Source organism: Balearica regulorum, chromosome 3, assembly GCF_011004875.1.
Source record: "Balearica regulorum gibbericeps isolate bBalReg1 chromosome 3, bBalReg1.pri, whole genome shotgun sequence".
Taxonomy (NCBI): domain Eukaryota; kingdom Metazoa; phylum Chordata; class Aves; order Gruiformes; family Gruidae; genus Balearica; species Balearica regulorum.
Genome location: NC_046186.1, coordinates 45,392,255 through 45,412,794, shown reverse-complemented (window position 1 = coordinate 45,412,794; position 20,540 = coordinate 45,392,255). Strand labels below are relative to the sequence as shown.

At 39.0% G+C, this 20,540-nt stretch overlaps 1 protein-coding gene across 5 annotated transcripts in view; it reads left to right on the top strand.

The window, feature by feature from the left end:
* FBXL4 (F-box and leucine rich repeat protein 4) overlaps positions 1-20,167 on the top strand; it is a 64,013-nt gene extending 43,846 nt beyond the window's left edge. For 2 of the 5 annotated variants that reach the window (XM_075747770.1, XM_075747772.1), the window contains exons 7-9: positions 8,221-8,292; positions 9,178-9,490; positions 17,607-20,167. In XM_075747770.1, the coding sequence (XP_075603885.1) occupies positions 8,221-8,292; positions 9,178-9,490; positions 17,607-17,770 (549 nt within the window). In that variant the 3' untranslated portion in view covers positions 17,771-20,167. The remainder of the gene's footprint in view (positions 1-8,220; positions 8,293-9,177; positions 9,491-17,606) is intronic. The other 3 variants (XR_012834474.1, XR_012834476.1, XR_012834475.1) reach the window with 3 other exon arrangements.
* The last annotated feature ends 373 nt before the right edge of the window (positions 20,168-20,540 follow it).

Here is a 20,540-nt window from a genome sequence, read left to right as displayed (position 1 = left end):
TGTAATTACAAATTTTTATAGCAATAGTCGCACTCAGATTGGAATAAAATTGTCTGCTTTCATCTGAGGCTTTTCTTGGTTGGTTGGTTTGGGTTTTTTTTTACCATAGATAGTTCTAGCATGGTAAAACTTTTTCTGGTGCAATACCTATGAAATAGAACTTCACTGGCTTAAGATAAAGACTGTGATAAATTATAATTGTATATTTTCAAATAGTTGATGGAAATCACCGATAACAATGTTTCTGCAGTATTTTCGCTACTAGAAGTCAAAATTGGAGGGAAGAACTTTCTCTCTGCTCAGCTGTGTTATTGGGGGGCGGGGGGAAAGGATTGGTTATTGGTGTTTTATTTTTAAAGGAGTCTTACTAGAACCTCCTTTTATCCAGTTTTACATATGGAAATCAATTGCCATTCCAAAGAAAAAATGAACCCAGTGATGTGCTGCCATCAAGATGCCTTGTCTCCGCTTTACTCAGGAACACATAGTAGTTGCTATTCACTAAGGTATTTCTGGAAGTCCTAAAGCAGAATTAACATTTAATTAAGTGTTTCAGTTCTTTCCCCTGAAATTAGAAGTAATTTGGTTCATTTTCTGAAATATTTTGGCAAAACTTGCATACATCATTTTGTACTAAAGAGAGTGGAAGCTGCCGTGGGAAAGAGGACAGTTCAGGATGTTTCCTTTGGTTGCCCTTTTGAGGAAGGGCTCTCTCTCCAGAGGCTCAGCAGTAGACCACAGCAGCCTTTTTCTGTCTGAAGGGTTCACGTTGAGACACATGGTTCTCAGCAGGAAAACTCCTGCCAGCCTTTGTGTGAGTGTGCCTGCCCCAAGGGAGGTGAATGGGCTTCAGACAAACTTGCTTTCTGGGTGGTGGGGTCATGCCCGGCTGCAGCGATGCTCTGCTATCCATCACTCGCTGGCTGTTGCTCAAGCTCTGCTGCCGGTCACCCAGTATTCTGCTCTGCTAGTCATCATTATTACCCTGTTTTTCCATCAACCTCCTTTGATTGGTTTGTCTGGGTAATCTGAGGAGGATAGTGATGATGATGGAGATGTAACTGCCCTGAAAGAGGCAGTGAGGGTGTTCCCCTTAGGAGGTTTCTGTCAGTTGTTCAGTCTTGCAGATGAAGCAGCTGAATTTGGTTGGTGATAAAGCAGTATTTCTTGTAAGAATTCAGAGTGGGTGCATGTACATAGGGGTTTTATGCACAGCATTGAAATATCCAGAGGCCACATATGACGTGGATGATGTTTTAAAGCCAGCTTAAAAGCTGTCACATCTCTCAGGTGATAATCACATAAAGTGTGTGACCTGTCTGTATTAAACCAGCATGTATTTCTTAGGTCTCTGCATGTGTCCCCTCTGTTACGTTAATTCTTATGAGGGAAAACTACTTTGCTGCCCACAGAATCACTAACCATTGCATTCTTCAGAAATGCATCCATGGTGAAAAACAAGGTACGGCAGTTGTTAAGTAGGATGGGTCTTACCAAGTGAGGTTTGAACTGTTGGTGTGAAATTGGGAAGGGGATAAACTTGTAGTCACTAGTCTGCCCTTCCAAAAAGTTTGGTTTCTATTCTGGTAGTCAGGCTTTCTGTAAAAACTTCCAAATACCCTTTTGATTCAGATTACTTGGTCCCAATAAATAACCCATGTGAGACCATTATCTCAATGTCAAGTGGTAAGTACCACACACCTGATTTCTCTTCTTGATTTGCCAAGAGCTTGTTTGTAGTTTTCTTAAAGCAAGCAGTGATTTCCATGCTCTCTGCTTTCCCAGCGGCTTGATAGTCAGCTTTTTGTTTCACCATGGCGTTCTTCCTGCGTATGTGTTCAGCATTAAGAGGTTTGGTTTTACTTGTGACAACTTGGCAGATCTTTTTTATTATTATTTTAAGGAAGGAGTTCTTAACCTATTTGGCATGTTAACTTGCTACTTTCTGGATCATCTTTTCTTTGTGACTGCATGCGGAAAGACATGATTGAGACTTCTCATGTCTTTTGTATGTATGGTATGTCTCACTTGGTTCTCCAACAGGATAATTCTAGTCTGTGGTGTGCTGGAGGCCTTTAAGGTGAATTCCAAAAGTCATTTCGTACACAGTAATGTGTAGGCAGTAGTACTTGTGTGTAGGGCAAGGCACAAGTACTTGCACAAGGAGGGTGTTTGTATCTGCAGTGGTAGAAGTAGCACTCATGATGTGTATGCTGAAGTTTGAGATGCTTTGGTCTAATCTGTTCCCGCAGTTGTGCGTTTGTCTGGCTGAGTTGGCTGGTCCCAACCTCCCTTGCTGTAAATTTAAACCTTTAGGGAACAAAAGGGAAGCTCCTGCCCAGATCATGAACAAAGGAACCTTTTAGTGCAGTTCTGAGAATATTTTGATTTCTCTGCTGAGCGATCAGCTTCTTAGAATGTGGATATGATTGATGGGCTGAGAGAGACCTAGAAGATTTCATTGGCCTGGCCTTAGTCTGTAGTTCTCCAGTTCTCCTTTCCATCTGCTTCTCGGGTTCCAAGAATTTTAGGGAATTCATCCAAAAGCCATTGACTATGACTTTTATTAGCAAGACAGAATACTCAGAGTACCCTGCAGAGTTACTTCCTCGTTACCACATTTATCCCTCCTCATTCAGGCGAGGCTGAATTTCCTGTCTCGGATTTTCACTCAGGTTATTAGTTGTCACTAAATGGAATAATATTGCCAGGTGTTCTGTCAGATAAATAAGCTCCCAAAATATAACTGCATAGTATCAAATGTATACTGACTGTTTGATGCCCTATAGTAATTGCCTAATTGCTGTATCAACTTTTAGCAAAATGTGTTGAGAAATGTAAATTTGATTTGTATACAAACAGCATGTGACAGCTGGTGATTTGATACTGGATATTCAGGGTTCCCCAGTTCTTTACTAGTTGGCTTATCAAATCTTTTGATGCTTTTCCTATTTGTCTTATGAATAGGTGATTGTGGAATAAGTTTGTCTAAATATGTTATCCAGTACGATTGGTTAATATAGTAAAGACCCTGATTCTAAACTAAAAGCAAATATTTTTTGCAATATTTTAACACAGATCTGTGAAGTAAGATGAAATTGCTACCTAGAAACATGGGTAAATACTGTGATAGAACCTGTTATTAAATATAACAACCTCATAAATTTATATGCAAAGGCAACTTACCGCAAAGACTCTTCAAGATGCATTTTTTGATGGAGAAGTAACTGAAATATGAAAATGAAATTGTCATCTTTAGGAATGTTGTTATATTCTTTGATGTTGTGGAAAAATGCAATATTCTTGTTGTGGTGAGCTTGCAAACGTAGGCATGTTATCTGGTATCTGCCTGCAACTAATGTTATGTAAGTATTTGAATGTAAGTGGAGACAACAGGGTTTAGGGGGGATAGGGCAGGGAGGGCTAGAGATGAGGTTGTCATTTGGAAATGATACGAAAAAGATAATACAACTTTGGTTGTCCTCTCATATAGTACAGTTGGGGGGGGGAATTAAAGGAATTTTTTTTCTACCCCTAACTTAAATTTTTAATGTTAAAACCCCCAAAATTTAAGTCTTGCATAATTCAGTTTTTTCTTGGACAAAGTGTTTAGCTGGAGAATTAGTAACTCTGTGACTAAAAACATAGCAAGCAAGGGAAACCATATTTAGAGACGGGAGAAAGCAGTCTTTAAGAAATTTAAAGACTACTTTCAGCATTCACTTCGCTGAAAAATCTGAAGAAAAAATTGTAGGAGAATAAAAGTCTTGAAAAGATTTGGGCTCTCAAGTTGTTTCACTGAGGGGCTGGAAGAATTCCCAAGTTATGTCAGACACAGTTCTTCTGAGAATGGGGAAAAAACAGCCCGTTGTTTGTTCCTAGCATAAAAAGCAACAATTTTTAAAGTAGTTTTTTAGGATTTCTCTAAAAAGAAAGTTTATAAAAAGGTGCAGACTGTTTCTTCCCTATCCCAACCCTAAAAGTAAAACTTTGTTGTTTTTCTTAAGCTCTTCCTTTAATCTTCCAAAGGCAGACTGTGGTGCGCTTATTTTCATGCCTTTTATTGTGGTGCAGCCATTGTGTGATAGCTATATTACAGTGCATCGTTTGTATTTTTTAAAACCTTTCGTCGTTTGATTGTTGTGGGTTTTTTTAAATTGTGGACTACTTGACAGTGAAACTGCAATGACTAAATGGTCAAATATTCAAAGTGTATCTTTCACAGGTGAGCCAAATCTGCCACAGACAGAAGGGTTTTGACCTCAGGCTGTCTGTTGGACGCTTTCCTTATCATACTAACAGCAGATATGATTTGCACTTCCTGCCAGATCATGAATGAAAAAAATCCTGAAAAAAGTCAAGCAAGATTCAGTCTTGCCAAGTGTATTACTCTGGCACCAGTATTTGGTTTCTCCACTGGTGGGTTGTCTGTTCAAACCAGCAATGTCAAGTCAAAACTCAAGTGTGATGTCTAGGGTCTGTACAGAGACAGGTGGGATACAAGTTAGTCCAGTATCAGCTCTTCAGTTGAAGTATAGACAACACATAAATGACTTCCAGGCTGGCCTGTATTACAGACTGGAGGGCTTTTGTGTTTGGGCAGATGTCTCACCTGTCTTGTGCGGAGTAAGTTAGGTTTTCAAGCAGTAATCCCTTCTCTTGTCCAAGGCAAGATCAACTCTGTCGATGTCCTTTCTGACAAATGTTTGTCTGACATGTTCATAAAGACTTCAGAGACTCTTCTGGCAGTCTGCTTCCCTTTCCTGAGGTTTAGGACTAAATGCCGTGCCCTAAAATAGTTCTGTAATCTGCTCTGTAAGGTTGTGTTTAGCAGCAGTATCATATCCTTCTGATCAATTTGACATTAAAAGTCTTGTCTCTTAAAGCAGCTCCTGCGCAGTCTCAGCTGTATGTTTTCCTCATCTGCAAATACCTTTCCTGGGAATGAAGAATAGGGTAGACCATTTTATTTGGCCCCTTTGGACTCTTCCTTTTGTCTGTGCCATCTTATGAAAATTTAATATTTTAGTAGTTTTTATTTTGGCTTGGATGGCAGAAGAAATTTACACCACTGAAGCCATGCCATAAATTATTCCACAAAGGAAAAGTAATTCATACCTTACGTTTGTTTCCAGGGTGATGGGGGGGGGTTGTTTGGTTTTGTGGGTTTTTTTTAAAAATCATCACTCTCTTCTTTTCTCAGTCTGTGTAAAGGAGAGCAGTTAAGAAGTCAAACCTTACCTTTGGTTCAGAGAAAACTCAAAAAAATCTCCAAACTGTACATGTCTTGGCTACTAGGCTCAAGAATAGTATTTCATGGGTAGTCTTTGATTTGACTGAGTGAAATTAGACTCTCTGGGTTAAAGCTCGCTGAATCAGAGTTTAGGTGGCCTCTTAGCTCCTCCTGCAAAGCCCTCTAACATCAGAAATTTGGCTTGTGTTACAGCTTGAGGGTCGTGTGATTGCCTTGCTCCTCTCCTTTGCTTAAATAGGAGTCTTATCACTCATCTTGTACCGCAAGTCAGAGAGATGAATTGTACAGACAGATGGCTTGAAACAGACCGGTTATTACAATGATAGTCCTTCTATATGTAGTGCATATGGATTCTGTGAGCTGCCATTCTCTCCTGCTATTTTCATGTCCTTTGCCACCTGGATTCTCAATTGACTGAGGCACAACTAGGCATGCACAAAGGGGTTTTTCTTCTTTCTTGACATATGCAAACCCTACCTCAGTTGCAGAAGAACAGGCACTGCTTCTGAAAGAAATCTGATCTGTTGTGTGTGGGCATGTATGCACCCCAGAAGAGGAATTAATATACCCAGTATAATTAATGTTAAGTAGTTATTTACTCTTGGGCTTGACATGATTTGTGATGGTACCACATGGTGTTCTACCAAGCTCCCTTCTATTACCCACATTCCTAGTGTTTTTAAATTGATTAAAATAATACTATAAAAACTTTTTATAGGCTGTGAAAAGACCTTTGAAAACGTGGACTCAGTCCACATCAATACAGGAAGGGTTGTCTCAGAGAGGGACTAAAAAAGATATTCTGAGAGATGCATCAAATGTCTGTTCAAGATAACAAAAGTAGCTCAGTTATCTAATCAAGATAACTATGAATATTAGTCTCCCTACCTATTTCAGCCCTCTCTGAGCAAGAGGAAGTATGGAATTGATCTCACATCCTACAAGCTGTTCAGAGTGACCATTCGCTTTTGCACTGTTCGTGTCAATTAAGGAAAAGATATTGCTGCTTCCCGTCCTTTCAGGACAGTGTTTAAATTCCAGTCTGGAAACCATTACTAAAACCACAGTGGAATGCAGCGAGGTATTTAGCTTTCCAGTGGAGTCACCTGAATACCTGCAGAAACCCCATGTAGAACTGTGTGTGCCGTCAGAGACTGATTTATTTAGCTCTGATATTTAAGGTTTGTAGAGAGGGGTTTGGGGATTTTGCTTCTAATTTGTGTATCTGAGTAGGTTCCAAAGCTCATAGCTTTCACTGAGTTAAATAGGAAAGATTATGTCTCGTTCTCTTGGAGTTACTCATTTATTCAGGTTTAATGATCCAAATGAAGCATTTGCTTAATAAATACGTTATTTAAAATGTACTGGATATTTACACATTTACTAGCTTTAAAGTGTTCTTAAGTGTTACCTCTTTAATAATGACTTTTTAATGCTCTTGTGTTTAATTCCCTAGCTACCTTTTACTTTAAAAACATGAATGAAAGTAAAGCACGCAAGCAGACAGTGGCTTTGTAAGACCTCTGCAAAGATGTATGTGAGGAAGGCTTATTCAGCGTCTACTTTCAGGCTGCCTTTGGGAAATCAAATCTTAGATGACCAAGTTGGAAGCTGAGGTTCCATACATGTCAAGTGTTGGGTGTTTCTAATTGATCCCCGAAGACACCTAAATTAGATGTCTGAAATGATCCCCACGAGTACCCCACGCTATGTCCCTGTTCTGTGTCTGCCAGCCTTTCAGTGCAAGGGATCAGATATTTCTTCATGGTGGTGTGACAGAAGATCATGTTCCTGCCAAGTTTCATTAGAGTATAACAAACTAGGGAAAGTAAAGCATTTTACCATAAATTTTCTGAAAACAAGTAAATTTGTATTTTAAAAAATATATTAAAAATTATAGTACCCATGTGTACAAATATTGCTGACTAATGTTCTTGTAGGAGTTCCACTTACTAGCAGTAGATTATTTTGCCCCTTATATATTGCTTGGTTCTTTTCTTTAGAAAGTGTTGTATATGCTGTAGACATCCACAGACTTCTATCGTTAATACGTTGTGAAAGTTATTCCCATTTTCAAGCTCATGCAGATCACAAAATCCTAATGAAGTGGTGAATGTTTTACGTATGATGCACAGTTATTTGTGATGTGAATCCCAGGCTATGTTCCTATTTTGCACTATGTGTGTATTTCTAACTATAAAACAAAATATGGCTACAAACAATGCAGAAGGGTCTTTTCTGTGTCTTAGAAACACAAATAAAAACCCGTGAAGTTTTCCTCATTGTGGAACAGAACAGCCATGTACTTCACATTTTGTAAGATGCATCTGACGTTCCAGTCCAATTTCAGGCTGAGCAATGTGTAGTACTTTCTGAAAAGAACGGCCGTGTTAAATGGCAGGAGCGTGACTGTAAAATACACATTATATCTGTTTCGGTCTGCACGCAAGTAGTGACATGTGCTCAATGGTTGTCAGCATCCTTGTCAGCACGGAGACTCCTTTGACATTAAAGTCACCAGCTCGGTCCTGATGCTGCGCGGCTCTATTGGCAGTTCCATCAGGCTGCAGCCGATGAGTGAATGTCAGAGCCTCCGCTGTTCTTCTGGTGGGTCTCCAGACCTGTGCGTTTTCGGGCTGGCCTTGCCTGTTACTTGAACTTGCCACAGTTCTTCGGCAGCTTTCCTATGGGAAATGAGCGGATAGGTCATGGGTGTGTAGGTTTTTCTTCAGGGCAATGCAAAACCACATCCAAAGTGACTCGTATAAAGGTTTGTAACGATTACCGTTGCTTGAAGCCAATCAATGGGTAAAGTACCCAGGGACTCATTAAGTGGCATTTGTGGTGTCTGTAACAGAGTTTTGAGCTGTATTTCAGGAAATGCGGTGACAGCCTTTAATGTCTAATTGACCTCTTCTCTTTGTTTCACTTTCCATATTTCCTTCTGATATGTTCCCCCGTGGCAGCAAACAGCCCTGCTCAGTATTCTGAACTTCTGCTCGGAGCTGCAGCACCTCAGCCTGGGCAGCTGCGTCATGGTGAGTACTTACATTAATAACCACGAGAGAAATATTTTCAGCAAAAGCCGTTTGAGTCATAGACTTGCTGGGCGCCCTCGTTGATTTAAAGAAAGAGAATACAGGGACAGCAGCAATTCCCGCAGGGCACTCATTGAGCTGTATCGCATGTGCGTGCCAGAGCTGTGCGTAGTGGGGCTCTGGCTTGCTGCTGTCCCTGATGGTATAGGCACGCCAGATCACTCATCAGGGAGACTCACCTGACCTTCCCTGTAGTTCAAGAAGCAAGTGACAAAGCAGAACTGGCTGAGCCTTCCCTGCTTTGACTCATGGAGAGAAGAGGAAGGCAGTGTGCTTACGTTTTTTCCAACGGTCCTTGTCTTCCTGTGGTTTTTGATAGTGGATTTCATTCCTTCTGCCTGTCTGGCAGGACCCTGTTTCTGTCCCTTTGGCTCACCCGAGGTAACTAATAAAACTTCCATAAGGAGATGCAGCAACTGATCAACCTAGAATGGAAATAAGCACATTCTTCAACCTGCATGTGTTCATGGTGGCAGTGCCTATGGTCATAAAAAAAGTTTTAATCATCTTTTGAAGGAAAAACAACTGTGTAATAAAAAGAAGGGGTTTTCAAAGAAATTGAACATTTCACTGCATTTTCACTGATTGTTAGAATTAAGTGAATTTTAAAAGAAAATATGTCTGGGGGTTCATAGGAAATTTATTTTATTTTTGTCTTTTGTAAAAGTAGACCTCACTGTACTCTACAATGAATAATTTTCAGAGCTCTTCAGAAATGACAAATGCTTAAGACAGATCTGTAGGTGTGTTAGCAAGCATATCTTGAAACACCTATGTATGTCTGGAAAGACGATATCCGTGACAAAGTGTTTGCTTTCCTTGCAGATTGAAGACTATGATCTTATAGCAAGCATGATGGGAGCAAAATGCAAAAAGCTTCGCAGTCTGGATTTGTGGAGATGTAAAAACATAACTGAGAGTGGAATAGCAGAATTGGCTTCAGGCTGCCAGCTTTTGGAAGAACTTGATCTTGGCTGGTGCCCTACATTACAGAGCAGTACGGGCTGTTTCGCAAACCTTGCACGTAAACTCCCAAACTTGCAAAAGCTCTTTCTTACGGCCAACAGGTCTGTGTGTGACACAGACATTGAGGAGCTTGCTGCTAACTGTACGCATTTACGGCAGCTGGATATATTGGGTAAGAAAATGCAGGACTATTGGTATATTTCTTACTGCGTTTCAGAAGCCTTGTGGTTAAAAGGAAGGCCTTAAGACAAAACTGTCTTCTAGACATATTTAAAAATAAATATTTCTTTAAATTATGGTTTAGCACATGAAAAAAACAGAGCAAAGTTTTACTCACTGCAGTGAGTTTCTGACTCAAAATCCAGTGGATTTATACCAACCATGTAATTTGAATGCTTAGTATGAATTGCTTAAACTGAGATTTAAGTGTGAGATTTTTTCCAATAACTTTTAGTTTCATGGCCATTAGGGTTTTTTTAACTGAAATCTTTCTCTTTTGACTATCAGAAGGTTCAATTTCTTCTTCTTTCTGCTTTTGTTTGTTGTTTTACTTCTGTGAAGTGTGACAAAGTATATTTATAGTGTGAGTCTGTGATCAATAAACAGATTTATGCTTTTGCGCAATACAGATACACCAAGCAATATTGAATTTCTCTGTCACTTTTACCAGGAAATGAATTTAACTCATTAAAGAGGAACAGGTAATTAACAACTAAAATTAAAATTAACTTTCTACTAAGCTGGGAAGGAAGTGATGAGGACCAAAAAGCATAGCAAATCTTAAATTTCTAATCCTCTGCAGCTTCTATAATTAAAAATATTTTTTAGGAATCTAAAGTAAATATACTTATAACTCTTGAGTAAGGACTTTGAGAAATGTGGTTTTGCATGATACTGAATTTATTCTTTTTATGGTGGAATATGAGGTTTTCTTTTTAAAATTATGTAGGACAGCAGGGATATTTGTGACATCAAGGTGGGAGAAATTTCTTCATGCTTTTACTGACTTATTTTCACAGGGTTAGTTGAAAAAGGAAGATTTAAATTAAGGGGAAGAAAGCTGCACTGCGTATTTTTAATATTTAATAATTTTAATGAAAATACTGCATTTAGGTTGAGATGGATGCTGGAAAGAACTGAGATCCCTCAACTTGAATAACATTCCAAGCAAGTTTAAGGCTATCAGCATTTCTCATTACAAAAAATTTACCATATGTCTTCAGATTGTCACTCCAGTATAGCTAGTACACTCTTCTGCCATGAAATATGATTTTACTCATCTCTGAGAAAGTTGCCTTCTGACCAACAAGGCAAAGGAGGATGAACAGTTAAAAACTTACCTCCGCCTAGTATAAATTGTAAAGACTTGATGTATATGTCCACGGGAGGTAACGTGGTTTACGTATCCTTAAGGAAATCTGTTTTGTAGGGCATGTTTCCCTATTCAGACATGAAAAATTTCCAAACAGCATAGTGAATGAAGTCTTTCAGAAACACGCATGTTCTCCTGACCACCCACTTCCATGCATTTCTGTTACAATGGCATTGTGTTTGCCCACAGAGTGGTCTGACCTTTTCACTACACCAGAGGCTGCCCAGTGAATAGTTGGGCTGTGTTAAGCGTACGGGTAGTCTGCTGCTTCTGTTGCCTCTCTGCCGGCAGTGAAGGTTTGTGGCCATGCTTCTCCTTTAGCATTTGAATTCACATTTGAATTCAATTTAATATCTTACTGATGGTTTTGTGCAAAAATAATTTGTGAATGTGGAAAAGGAATTTGTTCTGTTCCCTGGGTGCTTACCAGTATTCCTGAGTCAAATGGATTTGCAGTTGACCTTTCCCAGTGAGACGGCATGTTTGTTTCAGATAGGTGCTGCTCTCCAGGGAATATCCAGTTGAATTATCTGCAAGATGTTACCAAAAACCTTAATATCCATCTTCCAGACTTTGCTTTCTTCCTTCAGAGGAATACTTAGTAGGAAGAGGGGTCACGAAGCTGATCAGAGGGCTGGAGCACCTCTCCTATGAGCACAGGCTGAGAGAGTTGGGGTTGTTCAGCCTGGAGAAAAGGCAGCTCCAGGGAGATCTAATTGCAGCTTACCAGTACCTGAAGGGGCCTACAGGAAAGCTGGTGAGGGACTGTTTATCAGGGAGTGTAGTGACAGGACAAGGGGTAATGGGTTTAAGCTAAAAAAAGGTAGATTTAGGTTATATGCTAGAAAGAAATTCTTTACTGTTAGAGTGGTGAGGCACTGGCACAGGTTGCCCAGAGAAGCTGTGGATGCCCCCTCCCTGGAAGTGTTCAAGGCCAGGTTGGATGGGGCTTTGGGCAACCTGGTCTAGTGGAGGGTGTCCCTGCCCATGGCAGGGGGGTTGGAACTAGATGATCTTTGAGGTCCCTTCCAGCCCAAACCTTTCTGTGATTCTATGAAGGGGGGGGGGGAGGTTGTCTTCTGCTGTAAACAAGTCATTACAAGGTGATCTGATGTATGTGAAGGAGTTACCCAGCTTTTTTGGCAACAGCAAGGAAACTGTGGTCATTTCTTTGTCTGAATACGAGAACCATTACAGTCTGTGGTTAAAAGAAAGAGTTGTCAAGTAGAACCACATTGGGTCATCTGGAGGTAGGCTTGCCAGGTGTTCCCATGTAAGTGCAGAAGTCGCTGTTGTCAGAACTAAAGAGCTAGCCTCTCACGGTGCAGGAGTACCAAGGAAGTCGTAAATCTCTGTATGTGCTCTAACTTTTGGCAGCTGATGTAGGGCCATCCTGTTACTATGAGCCGTATAAATGCTTAATACGCTTTTGTCCTTTTGAAGAAGTGTGACAACAGGTCTGAAGCTGTTAGAGGCCTGAGGTCAGTGCTCAGCTTTGCAACAGTAACCTTGAACAGCAGGTCTTCTCTATGATGTGAATGAACGAGAGGTAGTCCCATTATATCCTTTGTCATCTCCCGAGTACAGAAATGCCTGGCTTGTACATGCATTGTTAAGGGTGTAGAAGTATTGCTGCTAGGTTAGCAGTGCATGCTGTAGGGGAACTTATTTTGCTTCAGCAAAGCTGTGTAAAAGCTTGAGGTGTTTTTGCTACATACGGGCACCTACCTTAGTAGGGATCAGAAAGTCTTACCTTGCTCTGCAGTCACCAGTGCTGACAATACTATACTGGTTTGTCTCTGCAGTTGTTAGAACTTACGAACTTGTCGGGGAAGACTTCTTGTTTCAGTTAAAGATTGTTTAGCACCACTATAGCTTCAGGACTGGAGGAGTCTAAGCCTCTGAAAGAAACCTTGTTGAACTGTGTGTCATTCATATAAGTGTTACAAAATGGGTGTTATATATACCCTGGGTGCTGTTTTCAGGTGGTTGGTCCTGCAGCTTGCTACCCATCTGTCCTTTCCTTAATCTCCCTGTTACTGTTTGGCAATTCACTTGTTACAGAATCAGAAGACTCCGTAGAGGATGAAAATCGCCAGTTTTCAAGGGCTGCATAAAATTCTTGGTCTGTGTTTGATGGGTGATTGTGTTTGTGGTGTGTCGAACATACTTCAGAAAGTAAATTTCTGTTTAAACAAATTTATCATGAGTTGGATCTATATCTGCTGTATTATAATACAATTATAATTGGGAGGAAGTATGATGTAAGTGTGTCACCTGAGGATGTGTTTCTTCAAGTTCAGTTCTGAGCTTTCTGTTATCCTTACATACTGAGCTGCCTGCTTACACGTATCATTTCCTTCTCTGCCCACATCCTTTCCACTGACTGACGTGGTAGGTTTCCACCTTGCAGTAGAATGATCCGGCTGTTGATCATCTGACAGTTTTGTAGTGATGGAGTACATCATCCGGTGCTATCAAAAGTTAAGTGGACACCTCTAGACCTGTAGCTAAAAACTAGTCTTCAAACTGTGATCAGTGTTGAGCAGTGTGACAAGACAGATGACAACCTGAATTGGCAGTGCCAAAAGCTTTTCTTGTACATCATATCAGCTGCTTATGTTGCTGTGGGGCTACCAGCTGCTGTCAAGGATGAAGAATAAGTCATCTTAACCTCGCTCCCCAAAAGTCCTGACTGCCTCTGTCCTGCACAAAAAGAGTAACGAAAAGTAGACACCCTTGTTACCGCAAAATTCATGTATTCCTGTCTACATACCAACACCTCCCACACCTTCCTGAGCAACAGAAAACCCAACTGCCCCCTTGCCAGCTGTCAAAATTTTCAGCTTTATCTTGAGAGCATCAACACGTAGCTAGTCAATTCAAACATGAAAATGTATAGCATGTTGAAATTCAGAATTTGAGTTGTGTGCAATAGATTGAATAAAATGTAAAGAATAAAAGGCTAGTCTGGCTGGACTAGGGGAGGAAAGGAGAAGTAAGAACGTTTGAGGGAATTGTGCTAGTTATTTTCAGGGTCTCTACTCTTAAATATTAGTTGGTGTGTAGTAGTATCCCTTGCCCTAGAAATTGGGGCTCTGGCAATTTTTATAGTCATCATACACAGATCTCCTGAACAGCTGTAGATTTTAAAGACTTGGATATGTATAAACAAAATATTTTATAGCCAATAAAAATAATTGTTCTAGCAAAGAACTGATTACTCAGAAGTGCCTTTTACAAAGGCGATACCGGAGAATTTTTTCCAGGGAATAAGCTGAACAACAAAATTAAATAGCAGATTTTCATATACCGGTTATGTATTTATTCTGAAAAAAGGCAGATTAGTCCATGTAGGAAAAGTTGTTGTAAGCAACAAAGCTCCAAACTCTACAAGAATGTGCTATATAGGTAACTAGCAGGGTACATTGTCAGTCTTTCAAAGGCAAAGGAAAACGTGCTGAATTACACTTCTGAAGTGCTTTTGAATGTGCCTTTAAGAAATATATGTCACTAATTGTACATTATATAAATAAAAGTAAGGCTGTGGGTGATGTTTGCTTATCCCCTGGTGGAAATAACCAAACCTCAACTAGATTAGTGGCTTTTTTAGCTGTTAGAAAAAGGCATTTCCTAATGAAAAATTTTGATTTTTTAGTTCAGGATGGCCTATTTAGTTACAAATCCATTAAAAATCTTAGATGAAATGGTAGGACAACTGTCAAAGTTCAGGTACGAAGGAATGAAGAACATCCTACACAAAAAAATCTGTGGCTAGGCATCTAGATCTAGCATTTTTGTGGAAACGCACATTGGATCTTGAAACTTAAAAGGTGTGATGTGTAAACGAGACTGATTTTAAATGAAGGTGCTGATGCAGTAGCAATTTTAAGGCTTGGTAGAAAAAGATGAGAAGCATAACATGGTGTTCCTGGCATCTCGGTTGGAATGGTAGAGCAGGTTGTGCTGGTAGGACAGTGGTACTATGGTAAAATTATGGTCAAGTGAAGTACATAACTAAAGCATATTACAGAATTTCTGTGTGTGGCTATAGGGACTGTTACATCAACCACCAGATGGTTGTGGTGACAGTGATGATATAATGATAAGGGAGTTAAAAATCACAATAATAATGACAAGCTTTGATTACCTTCGCACGGATGAGGTAAAATTTGGGGGTATGATAGCAAAGACTGTTTTCAGGTGATGTTAAATGATGTCTCAAAGCAACTAATCTGAGAGCCTACCATAGAAGAAGTGAAGACCACACTTAGCTACCCCCTTGCTTACAAAGACAAGTACAGGAGACTACTCAAAACAGAAGCATCTTTCTGGAAATGAATCCTGTTCAGAGAAGAAAAATAGGAAGATGAACTCTAGAAAGTGAAGCAAAATCACAGTAAGGCAGAATGAGATATTAAGGGACCATTGGCTGAAGTTAAATGCTAAAATTGTATTTCAGATACGTTAGAAGTTTACAGGAGAGTTGCTGAGGTTGGTAGATACTCCAGATGCAAAGGATCACTCAAATACAAGAAGGCCATTGCAGGAGAATGGTTGTCTGTCCGTTAGTGTTCATGGCAAGGGGGATCAAGTAGGGTGCTACATCAGAGCCATTCTTTCCAGGAGATTAGCCTGGGAAGCTGCCTTAAATTGGAATGCCAATACAGAAAGCTTTTGAACAAATCAATACATTGAACAATAATAAATTGTTAGGACTAAATGGCATTTATGCAGCAATTCTAAATGAGCTCAGATACAGGGCTGTGGAAATCTTACTTCTGGTGTGTGATCTGTCACTGAAATCAGCCTCGGCACTAGAGGAGTGAAGGGTTACAAACATGGCACAGTCTTCTGTAAAGGGTTAGAAGCTGCAAAACAGTGAGATTGCCTTCTGCTCTGTGTAAAACGGTTGCAATAGTAAGAAGGAAAGAGTCAGTGGACATGAAAGCCATTAGATATTTTGAAGGAGAGCTGCATCCCCATCAGGATAGTTATGCCTCTCCAATCTTTCACAATTCCTTGAAATTCTTGGTGAAGGTGAGCACTTTATCCAGTCCATATGGGACTGGATTTTCAAAAGCTTTAGCCAAGGTAATTCTGCTTTTGTAACTTAGCTGTCTTCTCCTGGATTGTAATGAGTGTTTCAAAGATAGACAACAGAGGACAAGAACGTGTCATCTCTTATCACAGTGAAGTTACTACTGTGGTCATCAAGGGTCTGTACTGATCTGTTTATAAGTAATCCAGGCAAAGAGGTGAATAATGCTATACCAGAGGGTAATGCACAGATATTCAGGGTAGAAGAATCTTAAGCTGAAGAGCTTAACACTGGAAAATTGCAGAATGATCCTATGATACTTAGTAAACAGATGATAAAGCAGAAGGAAAACTGTTCCATCAAGTGCAAAGTAATCACATGAGGCAAAATAACATTAACTAAACATATGGGGGGTGGTTTTGCATTAGTTACTGTTTTGTAGGAAAGAGATTCTGTGGTCAATTTTTGGAAAACATCAGGTCATTGCTCAGCAGGATTCTAACAGACAAACAGAAGGTTGGGATTTCTTAGGAAAGAAATGGAGAAAACACCATAAGACCTCATTATACAGTTACTGACTTTGTGCTCAGACCACTGTATAGTTCTGGTCATCCAATTTCAAAAGAACTAAATTAGTGCAGAAACAAGACAACAGGGTTCATCTGAGGTACCAAAGACTCTGGAAAACAGACAGACTTGAGGGAACAGAAGAGATGTCCATAGGATTATGAATGATGTGGAAATAATGAACTGGGAATGATCTTTCCCTGCTTCTTTATGATACATTGCTCCTTAATTATTGCAATTAATAGGCAGTGGGGTTAAGGCTGATTTTTTTTAAATTTTTTTTTAGCATTATATAGTTAAACTGTAGAAATCATGTGAAGGGGCCATAAGTTTAAAGTTCAGAAAAGCAGTAGCATTCATGAAAGGTAGCTTCAGAAATCCCTAAATTGATAATTTTTGGCAGTTGAGAGGATCCACCAATGAAAAGCTGCTTTAAAAATCTACTCTTGCATTTTTGGTAAGCATTATTGGCCCTGGCCATAGTCAGAATCCTGGACTAGATGACTTTTTGGGGTGCAGTTCAGTTCAAGATGGAGCAGAGTTAAGTTGAAGTGTCTACCAGCAGGTGTCTGCAGTCATGTTGGATGTATAAACTCAGTAGAGCCAGGAGAGCTTGATGAGTAATTTAGCCTGCTGTGGATGCATGCTTATAAACACCTATTTATTTGATTTCTGACTCAATCCTGTGTTTCATCCCAGCCTGTGTGACACTTAGGAGTTTAGTTGCTGTGGTCACATTTTTAGCAGGGGTAAGTAGTGTGTTTTCTGTTACAGTTAGTGTATGTATAGATATGATTGGTAGTCTTTTGCACAACTGTTCCTGCGTGTGCATAATACCCATACTCACTCTAGATTTATTCTCACTTTGCTGATTTATTTGGAATTGGAGTAGCCTGTAATAGCTCGTGCGCTGTGCCGGTCATTGCAGTCAGTAGGAGAGTCATGAGAGCATGAGTGTTGCTTGTTGCCAAAGCCCATCATCTGGTCACTGGGAGGTCTTTTAGCTGTGGGTACCTCGGCTCAGCTTCTGTAGTTAGAAATTCCTCTTGAAGTTGTGAAGTTGCCCCCCATTATCATTAGGAAGTGATGGAGTTACTTAAGCAGCTGGGTTAGGAAAGTACAACAGGCTTCTTAAAGGCAAAAATTCTGCACTGTCTCTGAGAAGCTTTTCATTTTAAATCTAATTGAAATAATCTAAATAAAAATTGCATTATAGTAACTTTTTTTTTCGTAGTAGCTTTAAAAAAAAACAAACAACCCAGCTATTCTTCATGACCTTACAATTTGTTTTGTATCTTTTTTGAACAGGGACGAGGATGGTAAGCCCTGCATCTTTAAGAAAACTGCTGGAGTCTTGTAAAGATCTTTCTTTACTCGATGTGTCCTTCTGTTCACAGATTGATAATAGAGTTGTCCTAGAGCTGAATGCCAACTTTCCTAATGTGTTCATTAAAAAGAGTTTCACCCAGTGACTCACTACATATGCTGCTGTGGAATTTGTTTGACAGAGTTGTTTCCTGTGAATTTGTGCTGACTTTTTTTTTAAGAAGAATATAAATCCCCTATGAAATAGTGGAAAGTATTAATTATCTACACAAATGGGTAAAATACATTTAAATATATTATGCATTTCTTAAAGAGTTGATATTGTACCTAACAGTTGTTTTACTCTGTGTTAATTTGTGGCACTGCATGTTTTTAAATACCAGCCATATGTGTGGCTTCAATGAGAAGAAAATGAATAATGTCATTTAACCGTCCCTTGATAGGGTGTGTGATACACAATAAACTATGTTAATATCCAGGTGAAAGCAGAAGTTCAATATTGAGCAGTAAGCAAAAGATGGGTGCTTCCTCTTTATGTGTATGTGTTTGTGTATGTATATATAAATGCATACAGATGTATTTGTATATACATACACACTTACTGTAGCATTCTAGTTTGGTCTGCAGCGTAAGTTGTTATGATCTGGCCTATAATTAGTTGTTTGAAAACCCATTTAAGCTTGTGTAAGAATGGATTGAAAAGACACTTTGTCTTCATTTTTTTGGCAGTGAATTGTATCTGATACATTTTTTTCTCCCTTCCTCCGCTTGAATTAGATGTAGTGATGTTTTACAGACCAGCCTAAGCGACACAACAGATAAATGCAAGAATCTTCACCTGAACTTAGAGCAGAAACGAAAGAGAAAATTGCCAGCTGCTTCTTGGTATTGGAGATAAAGTTTGAGCCAGGTACTTAGTGTCGTAACTGGTAATGTGTAGAAAACGCCAGAGCAATTTTCTTTTCAAATTTCTGTCATTGTCAAGACTTGATTTGTGATACATCTGGTTATCATGCAAAGTACCATGAAAAATAGAACTTGGGATAATGCGTTAGCAACTGTCCCTTACACTGGCATCCAATCTACTGTCAAGTGTAAAAACAACCTTTTTGTTCAGTAAAACAGCAATGAAAATATAGTGAGTTTGAAACAAGGGCAGTATAATTTGGTGGTTTAATAATCACCAAACCTTAGTATTGGATTTGTTTTGGGTTTGGGCTTTGGTTTTTCATTTGTTTTTCCAAGAGGTGATTGCTCAAAGTACTGTTGCACTCTTTCTCTTTAATACTGTTTAGCTTCTGGAGAAGGAAAACTGTGTCGATGGACAAATTTTAGAGGTTTCTTCCTTTTGTGCTTCCTTGGATGAAGTTGTTTTGTTTTTTTTTTTTCTTGAATACCACTGCTAGAGTATGTTGCTATGTACAGATTGAGTTTTGAATTTTACCTTTTTAGCCATTGTTGATGAATATGGACCATGAAACACTGCCTGTCATTTGCTATTGGCTCCACTATTCTTGTATCGATGGCACTTATTATCTGCTGGAATGAGAAGGAAAATATTTGTCTGGCAGAAGTACATTATTGCACCGACGATCACTGGCAAAGAATACTTCCATTTATGCAGTAAATAACCGACCGCTACTAGAGGACTGCTACGAATCATTAAGGATTTGACGAGCCCTGTGACTCCTGAATGAATGCTTTGAACTCTTTTTGCTGGTGCCAATGCTTTATAAACCATGTCACGAAACAGCTACAGAACATTTATCTGATTTTATAAAAAGACCTTTTTCCTCAGATTTTTAAATTTTACAGATTCTTTTGGGAATTCCTGATCCAAAGAAGGGCATGCACAGTTGGCTTTTTGATTTTTTTTTTTTCCCCTCCACACAGATGGCACTATGGGATTTCTAACTAGATTATGCCATTCCTTTTTTTTTTTTTTTTTTTTTTTTTTTTTTTGAAAACTGGACATTGTCAGAGATCTTTAGATTCAGATTTAGGGGGGTTTTTTTCCACATTGACAGATCTCAGCTTTGGTATGGTTCTGTGTGAAACCTCATTTCTTTCTATCAAGTTTGGGTTTATTTATTTTTCTGGGAGCTTAACTTTTAACTTTTTTTTATCAACAAGTAATTTTTTTCATTGTAATTGAGTATTAAACATTATTGTCCTAGTTCTAGGAGAACACAGGTTCAGATAATGGGAGTTTACAAAGAACAGTATTTCAGAACAAATGTTTTTGTTGTGAAATTTTATTTCTCAGGGTGCATCTGTGTTTATCTCCTTTTCTTTTCTTAGAGATCCTTCTTGTTTGTTTTTCACTGTAAATAGAATGGGATGTGGATGAAGCGTTAGCCATTGTGCCTTCAAACTAGTAAACTTGGTAAATAATACAGTTTTACTTCTACAGCATCAGTGAATCAAATAAGTGTTTTTGTAATCATGTATGTGTAAAGGATTTCATTCTATGTTGCTTTTTTGGTAGTATAAAGGAGTTTTAAATTGACATGATGGTCATACTAAAGGATTTTTTTTCTTATGTTGTGCTTCCTGTTTGAAATTGATTTTGTCAAGAATTCTCTATTGTCACTTGAAAGATAAATTGAAGTCTATCACTAACTATCACTAACACATAATTAATCTAAATGGCAGAGAAATAATTGGGAAGGACTTCCATCTATAGCTGTAGACTTTATCCTTCAATCAGTGAGTAAGCTCTTTTAGCCATGGCTTTATACCTCGAAGAAGTCTTCCAGCAAAGAGACATTTCTAATATTTCCAGGATAAAGAAAACAATATGCTTTCAAACCTTCCTTATACATCACAAAGAAGCAAGAATAGATCTGTCTTTAGTTCTGTTACTTTATACTTACGCGTGTATATCTCTTTATACATACGTATTTAGAAATTGTA